The sequence below is a fragment of the Euprymna scolopes genome, chromosome 19, assembly GCF_053919585.1.
Source record: "Euprymna scolopes isolate OS-2025 chromosome 19, ASM5391958v1, whole genome shotgun sequence".
NCBI classification, from domain to species: Eukaryota; Metazoa; Mollusca; class Cephalopoda; order Sepiida; family Sepiolidae; genus Euprymna; species Euprymna scolopes.
The window spans coordinates 61,075,671-61,088,435 of NC_136500.1; the positions used below are offsets into that span (position 1 = coordinate 61,075,671).

The window sequence follows — 12,765 nt, forward strand, 5'->3', positions numbered from 1 at the left end:
AATGTAAATAAATAGACCAAATTGTAAAAGAGATCATATAGATTTAGTATTTGAATTTTAAAGTTGATCATCAGGTCAATTTGTCTGTGTTACCTATTTTTGGTAGGAGGTTATATTCTCTAAGTGCGTTTCTATTTCATATTATATTTTATAGATTTAAAATTTCTTTTATGTAAAAAGTAAAAAAGAAATGTAATTTTTGTAATAATTGTTGTTGGCAGAATACATTACTGATATCTTTTCTGTAGTTAATAAAACCAATTTTAGCCAAGAAACAACTTTCCTTAAATATTTCAGGAATCGTAGGTAGAATAAATGGGCGTTTTCTTGAGGAAAGTGTTCTTTGTCGCCTTTCAGTCAGTCCCTCAAATCAAGTAACTCCTGTGATCTCTATGCATCGCTTATATAATACTTGTCATACATCATATAACGTCAGACCTTCTGATCCAGTTTTTACTCGGCTAATTGTCCGATGTTTTCACATTGATGTTAATCCATTTCAAGGTTGGATGACCCGGGGAAATTCCATCTCAATACAGTTGAAATGAGACAAATGTGTCATTTTTGTTGCAATTTAACTATCAGTTATCAACTTGGTAGTGGCCCTCCCTTCCTCCTCTCTGCTAGTCTTCAGCCTTGGAAGTTCTTTATAGTATACTAGCCTGAATGCTCGGCGTTGCCCGGGTGTTTGGAGGTGTTTGTTGAACAAAAAAAAAAAAAAAAAATTGGTAGTAGGCAGGCAGGCTTGAACCTGTACCGTGAAGGAGGAGAAGAATGTGAAAAAAAAAATTTGATGTCTTTGCTATTGCGTCCATTGCCAAACCAGAAGTGGCAAAGGTTTAAATTAAAGCTAGTCAATCGAAAAGAGGGGATAACTTTCGAAAATATCAGTGAAAAAAAGAGACCCCTCCTTGTAGAAAAGTGCCAAGTTGAGAGTGAAGGAATTAATGCTTTTAGCCAATTTTTTGATATTTGTCGTCCGAAGGGTGAAGCTTTAAAACAATACTGATCTCGTGAAAATCCATTGCCTCAGTCGAAAGTTTTAGGCATACATCCAAACATACATTTAAACAAACAGTTGAGATTTATATTATAACCTAGCAGGGGTGCCCGGCGTTGCACGAGTGTTTGAAGATGTAAAAAAAAAAAAAAAAGTTCTGGTAGGCTCGAACTCAAACCCTTGAGGTCAATAACCTGATAATTACTGTCATGCTACGCTGGCAGAGACCTGGGAATGGGTGAAATTAAACGATGAAAAAGTCAAACGATTAAAAAGTTACGTGACAGGTGCATAAATTTAATGAGGTCAAACATCACGCCATACGGGAATGAAATCCCGCACTTAACTTTGACTGCAAGCCAGTTTCTGTGTATGTTGTTTGTTTCCCCTAAGATGTTGGGAAAACCAACTCCCCATAAAAAGGGGAGTGTCCAAATGAATAGCAATTATCTGATACAAAGTGTTTCCCCCGCATTGATTAAACCTTATTGCTTTTCTGGACGTTCCTGTCATGAAGTCCAGGGAACTTAGTTCTGCTCTGGATTCAGTTTTGCTTTTATACTGAAAAGCCAAACAAACATGCGTCACCCAAATTAAAGATACATGCTAGCTCGTTTTGTAAATCTTAGATATTATAATCTAGACAGCATATAAAAGGTTCTAAGAAACAGTAATAGGCCCGAGTGCCCCCCACCTCCAAAAGCCTTTACCGGACATACACAAACACACTCCAGTTTCATATGCATAATAGTTGAAATGACAAAAGTTTGGTAGACATGGCGTTCAATCTTCCATATATATATATATATATATATATATACACACTATTTGTTACACAATGGGGATTGCATTTCAATTGTCTTTAATGCCATTTAGTTTTTACCCTTGTTAGTTGCATAGTTATTTCATTTGAATGTAATGAAACAATTAGAACAATTGTGTATTAAAAATAGATACTTCATTCTATATGGTAATTGAGTAATACTTGCATATCCTCAATGCATCTGTCAGATTCTATCTTCCTCCATACCTACTGTCTCCTGTTATTGTCTTATGTCATATAACATCAAGTCTGGTGCAATTTCCACACCTACTAATGCACCATTACACACAACACGTAGTCTCAGTAGCAAAGTAGAAAAAGAATGGTAAAGAACTTCAACTCGCTTTTTTCATTATACAACAAAATTTCCTCATTCTCCAGCCATGTGCGACTTCTCATTACGGCTGTGACATCTCTCACGTGATCACCTTCTCTGACGCCTGTCATTTCGAATGTGCTGAGCATCTCTAACATGATTGTCTTCTCAAATGTGCTCTCTCCTTTTCATAGTCTTCTGTTTCCTTACTGTGATGTTATTTCGCTCATAACTCGGTATTTGCGAATAGCCATCCACGCTATGTTACACCATTTGTTGCATTTTATCAGTATCTCAAATCATATTTTGATGAATTCATATTTCTCTTTTGTTTAGTTTTTGTCTTATTGAGGTTTTAGATAAAGGAATGTACTGACTCCCAATCTTTCTCCAACTATAATTTTTCAATTATTTTTTCTTTTTAATTATTTTTCCATATGTGGCTTGCAGTTGAAATCACTTCATCTGTGGCTCTTCACTGCACTGAATCATATTTTACATATTTTATAACTTTGTATATCAACAACTGTAAAATATATAACCAGAAAAAGTTTTATTTTTCCATGTATAAAATAAAAGTTAAAAAAAAAGTACTTAAAAAGACATTAAATGAAAAAAAAAAAGGCTTTTTTCCCATTAATTCTATTGCTTCAATGATGTGCACTGAATTGAAATGCATTGAATACATATACAAACACAAGCTATAAAATAGTCCACATTTGAACTTAACTCACATAATTTATAGAAGCAATCCAGATGAAGGTGAGTAAGTAAAATTAAAAATTCATAAAAACTGAATTAGTAGAAGTAGGGTTTTTTCTGGTTAGAATGATTCTGGCCAGAAACTGTTTTGCTTTAACTTTATTGACGGGCTGGGTCAGAGTTCGTGTGTGTGTGTGTGTATTCTCAACTGATAACTATGTAGAAAATTAAGAACGATTTTCTTTTTGTTTTTTGAGAAATAGATTTTTAAAGAAAAGGTTGCTGTTATTTTTTTTTCCAGTCAGTTTGCTAAACGCAAGTGATAAAAGTGGAATTCGCAGTCACAACACAAGCTCAACTAAGGCAACTCATTTACAGGCAAGAGAAAGGAGGCACATAGATTTACTAAAAAAAAAAAATTTAATTTTAATACTAAAAAGATACACACGCAAACACTCAACCAGAATATACTACTACTAAAAAAAAGCAACAAAAAACATATTCTGTGTGCAAACATTAAACAGTGTTTTCTAAACAAAATAAAATGTGAAAAATAAACAACAAAAAAAAAACTGACAGATAAAACTGAAAGATAGAAAACGTGTGTGGAAAAAGAAAAAAATATTTGCAATTTTTTTTTTTTTTTTAGGAATTCATTTACTGACTACAGACACTAAAAGCCATTACCTCAAAATCCTGCCCCCAGCAGCCGAGGTAGCATAGGTGGCACAACAGGGATGAGGAAAAAGAGAAAGAAAAAAAAAGAGATCACATGTTAACCAGCTTATTTGCGACAACATGAGGAGCTGCAACATTCAACAACATCAGAAGAAAAAAAAAGTTTATAGTAATGATAATAAAACAGTATTATCTGGATTACTCAGAATAATCTTTTCATCTTGGAATTTATTCTCATAACGTTTCAGCCGATGTAACCTCCAAATTTCTTCAGATCTTCAGATGTCAAACTCAGGGATCTGTACCCTTTATTTAATCCATAAGGATAGATAGTCCTCCAATAGAGCGTAAAATGAAAGTCTTAAATATTTTTAATTATATTCTTAGTATCGCCTGTACTGAAGATTGAATCTTAAATTTTCTAAAGACTGCCATTTTAAACCGATTATTACACTTTATCCATTGCTCAATGGGTTTATGTGGATAAGGTGCTAAGTAATAATCAGTTCTACATGACAATCTTCCAGAGGTTGAAAGTTCAATTCTCACTACAGTCGACACTATAATTAAGAATTACTCGAGACCTCTTCACAGAGAACAACCAATGCTTGTTCAGTTCAAAATTCTGCACAGATTCCAGAGTTCAAAATAAAAGATTCCAGAGTTTAACAGGATGCACCTAAACAAGATCGAAGGTTATATTGGCTGAAACTTTGTTAGAATAACATTCAAGATTCGAATAAGGTCAGAATAATCCAAATAATACAAATTATCAATCTTCATTGCAATGCTTCCAAAAGATAAGATTGATAAGAATTGTGGTATGAAATCTGGGAAAGCAGCCATTTAAGACAACATTTATGGTGGAGAAAATTTTTTTTTTTTAAATTGGAAGTAAATTCATTTCGGTCTGAAGTAACCATCATCAATAACACACCAAACTTTCTTGCTGTTACTGGTATGAAATTCCAGTTCTTTTATAAACAGTAAAAAATATAATATATTGAATGTCATATATGTTAATTAGTTTTAAATATTTTTTTATTTACTTTTTCGTAATACATTAGGTGTCATTGTGAAAATTCAACAACAAGCTTAAATATACATGTTCATGGGAGGTTGGAAATTACAATGCTCAAGGTCAGACAGAAGGTCAATGATGAATGCATGTCTGCAGATGTGAGAAAATGCAATTCGATTTGGATTTGTGACCACTGAATCTGAGAGAACACGAATGTCAACAGAGATAGACATGTGTGACAAAAATGCATCCTGTGAAGCTAATCAAACTGCTAGCTAGTTTTCACCGTCTTGTCTGATATTGCGTCAAAAGAATCCTTTCCAACAAATTTGCCACTGAACAACTTTTTATTTTAGGACTTGACAGATAGCACTTAACAAAACTGTATATTTTTATAAAGCTGTGTTAAATATGTTGTTTTTCTTTCTGATAACCTGACTACATAGCATAGAATTGTAATATGTTTTTGTAAGTAACTAGTATATAAATAAGATATTCTATTTAACCTATAAATGGAATCCTGACCGATACTACCACTCCACAATTGCCCTAAAAGTAACAGCAACTAGTATGCTACTCTATACTTCCTAAATTAAGGTGTAATTACGGTATGAATTTAGTGTCGTGCTCAAGCAGGTTTGTGTTTAACCCATAGATGAAAGACTGACAGGTACTACAACTACTAGTGGTCAGAATGCACATGAAATTAATGGCAAGTAAGGAATGCTTTCACACTCCCCCAAAACTCCTAAACCATCAGATGTAGTTCAAGATCATAGTTAAGACATAAACATGGGGGGGGGGGGTGATTTATTTTTTTGAAAATTCCATCCTAACAAGATGAAAGAGAAACTTCAAACATAGAAAAGGATTTACATGGTAAGTGCATTTCTCAACGATTGTCAACCACACTTTCATTATAAATATCAAACAATAGAAAAAGAGTAAAAATTAGTTCAATAATATTTTACTATGAAGTTATATTACTTTATCAAATTATTATATTTTAAATTATAACTTCTAGATGTTTATTAATACAAAAAGAAAATGAAGGAGGTAGTCAATTTATAGAGTGACAAGGAAAACAAATTTGGAGATTATTGTTTGAAAACAACTTGCAATTTTTGCATTTTTCAATAAGCTTTATCAGAATAGTGTGAAAAGAAAAGTACTTAAATCTTTTCATGACATGATTGCACCAGACCTTTTGAATTCTCACACTATGTTTCATTGGAAATTTTGTTTGCAAATATTGTAATTGTATGTATTTCTTCAAATTTATCCTAAAATAATCAATTCATTGTAGTATGTAGGAAACATCAGCCTACATAATAAGTCATATTCGTACATGAAAAATATCGATATGTTTATTGGTCAAAAAAATAATAATGACAGTGAAGATAATTACATAAGCACTTATCCAAACAAAGTCTCATATACAAAGTAAAATCAGCCCCCCCTACTTTTTTGTTAATATCTTTTTTGCTACAAACTACATACTAAAATCTGATTCATAAGTCATATAAAGTAAATATTGGTCTGTGTTGTTAAAAAACACACAAAAATGTTATATTATAAATGAATCGAATTGATAGACATTGAAGGTTTCTTCTAATTTCAGCATTTCTTTGTGAAAAAAGATGTTTAATTAAACTGATTATGAAAACAAATATTGTTGGGATATCGAATATTTTGTTTTTAAACAATTGTTATGAACATTTGTATATTTTGTCTTGTTTTCTAGGTTACTGAATAGTTTTTATCTTGCCATCTACAGTAATAAATTTTTGAAACCAAGTAAACATTTCTAAAAATGCATACTTTGATATGATACAACTCCCTACCATTTTGCCCTTTATTTCCATTCACCATTTCTAATATTATGCACAAAAAATTTCCATTCAGAATTTTTTGTATATTGTATATAATCTTAGGGCAAAAGCTATCAATCTACATATATATTTATGAATTGAAAGAAAAGAGCTTAAAGCAAAAACTGTTTGAAATACCTGCAGCCAAACAAACAAATTGAAAAAGAAAGAGTTTTGAATATATTTTAAAGAAATAAGTAATGGAATAAATACAAAAAAGCTGAAATATATTAAAAAGGGAATAAGTAATAATAATGAAAGATACAATCAAAATAAATATGTATTTAGAGAAGTCTTACCTTGCTATTTGCCAGGAGAAGTCCTATACCTTCCATGCACACTTGGAGTATTCCTCCTTGCCCAGATCTAAGATCTTGTACAGAGAATTCACCTCCCAAATCAGGACCTGAAACGGAAAGAGATAAATCTAAGCAAACAAATATTTTAGTGGAAATATTAAATAACTAATTTATTGATAAAAAAAAACACAAACAACTATAAAAGTAATAGAGTTTCTTTATTTACTGTATTCATGCATATAAAAGTAAGCTCTTTCAAATCTATTATTAACAATTTTGTCAGCAGATATCTTCATGCATAGGATGGAAAAACGGGTGAGAATAAAATTGGTATCACAGGCTATTTTGTGAAATTATAATCTCTTTCTGAAGTTGTCATTTCGATTTGACTCTTAGTCATTACATATTGAATGGATAGATCAACTAGTGTATATTTTAGTTAACAATAATAGAAAATGTGGTCAGCAAAGGTCAACTTGTTGTAACCCAAGTTGATAATTTAGCTAAGAGAATATATAAAAACAGATATGATGTCATATTGCTCAAAAAGAGAGGGTGATCGCAAGCATACATGCTATTTGGAAGCAAGCAAGATACAACTAATTGATGACTTCAATTTTTATGTGTGCGACTCCCCATTGTGCAGTTGTTTTAGAACAAAGGTCATATTGAATAAAAGGCATGCTTTCTTCCATTAGATTTGTGTAAAGTTTAGTTTTTTAAATGTATAAGAAACTTAACTACAGGACAGACATTTCCTTGTTCTGGAACGATCATGTTAAAACTGAGCACAAATATAACAAATAACAAACAAGGTATGAATAACTTTTCTGAACTTTAATATTTCTATAATGACAGCAGTAACTTTGGTTACTGCATGCATGATACATGGTTGAGTATACCACACCAACTTGCATAACTTCATTGCTTATTTCAATGGAGAAAGCATGCTTCACACCTGGTGTGATTTGGGATATTGTCTCATGCTAAGACTAGAGAGCCAGAGCATAAAACCTTTCATGCATACTCAGTCTCTTTTTCATATATTTAAATGATCATCGTCCACAAAGATTATGCATATGCTCCTAACTTGCATTTTACGGCAATTAAATACATTAAATTATTGTAAAAAAAATATATAACAAAGTGATTAAATTTATATTGTAAATCTTGTATAAGAGGATCTTCATATTGGTCCTTCATTTGTCATGCTTATGTTTTAAATAACACTTTCAGATTCAAACAATCAATTGATCATGAGGAGTAATGGTAGGTAATGTGATCTATATTTTATTCAATTTAGTTTATGCAAAGAGGGCAGAACATAGAGAAAATAAATGTATCTATAGATTAAATTTTTTTTTAAACGTGAATCTAATAAATTATGCAAGATTTATTTGGCGGGGGGGGGGGGTACCAAAGGGCCATCATATTCTCATCTTGTGAAAATAAATATATCCATGGATTCAAAAACTCCTAGAGATATTTTTATGAAATTTTAAACATAGTAGAGGTAAAAGGGAGCCGAATGGTTTATGGTTGATATGTATTTGAGGGGATCAGAAGATCAATAATGGGCAAACTTGTTAGTCTAATATTAATTTATAAAGAATTTATCTGTTTTCGATTGCTGCTGCTAAAATTATATTATCATAATCTGTACTTAAAAATAAGGATGGATAGAAGAATAAATAGAATTGTTGATGCCCAGTTAACTCGCCTATTGGCCTCTAACTGTGACATTGACCTATCAGTGAAATTATTATAGATCCTTTCAGGGGTTATGTAGGTTTAATAAAAATAAAATGTATAGTTTTCAAAGCCCTTATAATAACAGGCAATAACAAGAAATGTATTTACTTTACCTGGCTAGATCCGAATGATGGTGAAATGATTAATTCAGAATTTCTTATCCACGGCTCAGTAATTTCTCACTAATCTATATATCTATAAAAGGTAGAATGTGTGTGTGTGACGGCACACCTCAACCTATATACTCAACGAATATTTGATCAAAAGGCTTGAAATTTGATATATGGTATATTCAGACATGTGGAAAACATTTTAATCAATTTTCATCTGGAAAAAAGGGTTGCTAAAGAGTCAAAATTAGCAAATTAGTATGTAGAGGTCATCGGATTTTTAACTGTTTGCTGTTTCACAAATGTGCATGCATGAATAGTTCACATTACAGATTACTTATGTTAACAATAAGTTGTTTGAAAACATCTTTTAAGAATCATGTCACTGTCTTTAGGTTTCGATCTCAGCTCAAGTAGTTTCTCTTTTTTTTTACTTACAAGAAATGAACAGTTTAGAAAAAAAAAACCCTCATACACATGTCTCAGTTTCTGTATTATTTAAAATATGATATTTATACATATTTTACAACCAGGCAATACCAGTCTTTTATAGAATATACATCTATATGAAGGTTGAGGGTTTTATCTTCCATATTTCATTACAACATCTGGCAACAACCTAATTCACAAAAAACTTTTTGAATAAGGATTTCAAAATAATTAATGAGATTTCTAAAGATCAGACATACTTTTTAAAATCTGTTCTCACACTGGAAATTTTTTGGTAAGAAACTATCATCTGGTTTTGGTATTTAAGGTGCTGCAAATGTCCAGATTTCATATTGGGCAACACAAGACAACTTGCACAATATTGGGTCATCAATGCAGTATATTTGTTTGTGGTTCCTTTCTTTGGTTATGGTTTCTGCATTTGCAGTTATCCTCAGAAATGGCTCAAACCTTAACATTAAAATAGTCTTCATAATTTTAAGCAAGACAATGTCTCTCTTCAAAACAACCAGAAATGAATTGAAATCGACTTTAATAATCTTACCTGGTACTTTGCCATTGTTTCGAGCTGCTGCCTTGTCCATTGTTTCTTTCACACAAAAGTAAAGTTCTCGACACTGAAGAAAATAAAATTAATAAAATATTATTGAAGAAATAAACAATATATTTCATGAATATCTTAAAAAAACATACATTTGTGTAATTGGGATTAGAGTCATTAAAGATCCGATGTCTAGTAACCAAAAGTTGCCTAAACTACACCTGATGTCTCCCCTCTATACACGTGCACATCATGAATCATACACTTTTCAATTGTACATTATTCTAGTCACTGCACATGCACTTTTGATGAGTATTAGTTCACCTGGGTACTGTACAAAATAATTTAATTGTATAACATATAATTTCATGCATTCACATAAAATTTTAAAACAAAATATAATAGTTTATGCATCAGTTTTTAGTATTTACTTCAACAGTGCTCAATACACGAATAAAGGTAGATATTAAGTTATGAAAATATATATGGCAATTAAGTATACAGAATTTTTCATGATTTATCCCCATAAGGACTCGTCAAGGGTATGGGATTCATGTTACCATGTGTCTTTATATACATACTATGTTAATTTTAGCTAGCTAACCAAGCAGATTCATTGTTACTCTTAGCTATTCGTCAACGTTGTCATTAGCCAATAGTAAGATTTTTCTCAGGCAAAGGTTTGGTTGACAACTATTTCCTCCTCCTTTGTTTAATTTGAAAAGAGGTGGCTCATCCTCTTATGTGAATTAAGGTGACCGTGTTTTAATATGTGCATGCATAGAGTGAATCAACACTAAAAAATCTGAAGGGATTATATATAGTAAAGCTATAATTAGATTTAAGGCGTTATATGAGTTTAGTTGTTTATTTAATAATAATAATTATGGTAAATTTTTTTCTATGCATACAGTTGTTTGCTATTTTCTTCTAAAGTTTAATTGGTTTCGAGAGTCTTTAATGTTTAGGATTTCGAATTTCTCATTCAGACATAATCTATATGGGTCGTTAAAATTTCTGCTTGTACTGGCTTGTCATGCTATTTTTCACTTAACTATTGTCCACTTTCTTGGAGCTCCCAGTAATTGGTCGTACTTACAAAGGGTGCTTACTATTATACATGAATGTATTAACATTTGATTTAGATTTCCACAATGCCTGTTAGTTTCGTAATATTATATTATTAGACCCAATAGCATGTAGCCTGAAGATCAAATCAATGCTATAATCTAAAGAATGTTTACTTTTGTAAACACTGATAATATATATATAACAACACACAAAATTATTTTATATTGCTTTACTATCGCTTTACTGCATTAATATACACATACAGGCCGAATCAATAATTATTCATCAATATAAACACAATGAACATTAAGTTGATCTTGAATGCTATTAAGTCTATGATAGTAATTCAACAGAAGCATTCACCAGTCACTGATAAAAGAAAATGCAATGGGACTAAAACTCAGATGAAACAGGTTTTGTGATTGGTTATTTTTTTTTTTGCTCGGTGATAAGTTTATAAATATACTTGTAATTGATGATTGCCATAAAATCGTCCACTAAAGTTTCAGTACAAAAGTATTGCTTCATCTATCCCATAATGCTGCTAAAAATGGCTATTCTATTCATTATCTGCACTATTCTAACATTACACTGCAATATTGTTTCTGCAAATCTCATCAATCATGAAGTTTACTTGTATCACTTCCATTTTTGCTATTTTTTTATTGTGGTCAAAACTGCTTGTCCTATCTAATATGGCACTTCTTCGTTAGTGATATGATCTCTGTAGAAGATGACAAAGAGTAGAAGAAAGCAACACATCTCTGTGACCCATATCCATCTTTTTAGGTCAACTTGCTTTTTTATGGAAATTGCTCCAAACAAGGCGTGAAGCCACTTAATGTAAAAATGCTAACAGGAATAAAAGGTGATTATTGCAAAGATAGGAAATGCCTCCTGTCCTTAGTCTTAAAAAACAAAACAAGGCTATAGGTAGGAGGAAAACAGTCAGCAGGAAGAGAGTTCCATGTTTGCAGTTTTTGAAAAAGAAGCTGCTTGAATAAGCAGTTATATTACAATGACATATCAAAACAGTGAATTAATGGAGACCACTAGACCAATAAGTCAAACAAGCTAGAACAAAGGAAGCAGGGAAATAGATCAGACAATTTTGAAGAACACATGCCATACTAGTATTTATAAAAAAGACTGTTCTTGTCTGATTTTTAAGTTAAGTGCAACATTTTTGCAATTTCAGATACTCATGATTGATAATGCTGAAGTCTACGTGATCCTAAACTGTTATTTGTTTGGATTCCGCATTAGTTTAAAACAGATTCTAGATATTTGAAGATATGAACAGTTCCTAGATTTCTTGCCATTCATTCTAATATCAGTTCTGATGCTATTTGCATAGTTGATCATCTGTTTGGTCTTCTCTGCACGAACCTGCATCATACCATAGACTGCAGAAACCGTGTTAAGTCAATCTACTAAATCAACATGCCCCCTGTTTCATTACAGTTACAAAACTGGCTGATATGGGTTGATCTAAAATTATAAAATAAAAATCGATTGTTCCAGGGTAACCTGAAGGCTTTCTTTTCATTGGCAACTACACTGAGATGCAAGGGAGGGCGTCACGTTTTTAAAACTTTGATTGCTCCACATACCCTTGATTTTCATCTTATAAGGTTTCTTATCTTTGATTTAACTAAACCAAGAATTAAATAAATGTTTCTTATCTTTGATTTAACTAAACCAAGAATTAAATCCTATTTCCCTGATTATTAGTAAACATTTTGACCATTATGCTAAATAGATAGAACTAACAACTATGGTGTATTTGGAAAACTAATAGCATAACTTGGGAATTATGTTCTATACATGTAAAGGAGCATTCTTGTGTAAGGTTGGTTTTGTAATATATATATATATATATATATATATATATATATATATATATATATATATATATATATACATACTTTGAGTTCCTTCAGTTATAATCAAAACCAAAACTTATAAATAATTTTACCAAGAATTCTTTATAAGAAATAGATGACTTGAGTGCCATCAGCTGTAATCGAAACCGAAATTTATGAAGAATAGTTGGTAAAATTATGTATTAATTTAGAAATTGGAAGATCATACCAATTAAACGACAGTCATTCAGAAGAAAAAAGATGTA

At 31.4% G+C, this 12,765-nt stretch overlaps 1 protein-coding gene across 14 annotated transcripts in view; it reads right to left on the minus strand.

Annotated features, from left to right (window-relative positions):
- LOC145303656 (MAP kinase-activating death domain protein-like) overlaps positions 1-12,765 on the minus strand; it is a 602,561-nt gene that overhangs the window by 95,448 nt on the left and 494,348 nt on the right. For all 14 annotated transcript variants that reach the window (XR_013873756.1, XM_080145234.1, XM_080145231.1 and 11 more), the window contains 2 exons: positions 9,567-9,639; positions 6,711-6,817 (listed from right to left, as the gene is read on the minus strand). Coding sequence is in view for 13 of the 14 variants with exons in the window: in XM_080145234.1 (XP_080001360.1) it covers positions 6,711-6,817; positions 9,567-9,639 (180 nt within the window). In the remaining variant the exon portion in view is untranslated. The remainder of the gene's footprint in view (positions 1-6,710; positions 6,818-9,566; positions 9,640-12,765) is intronic.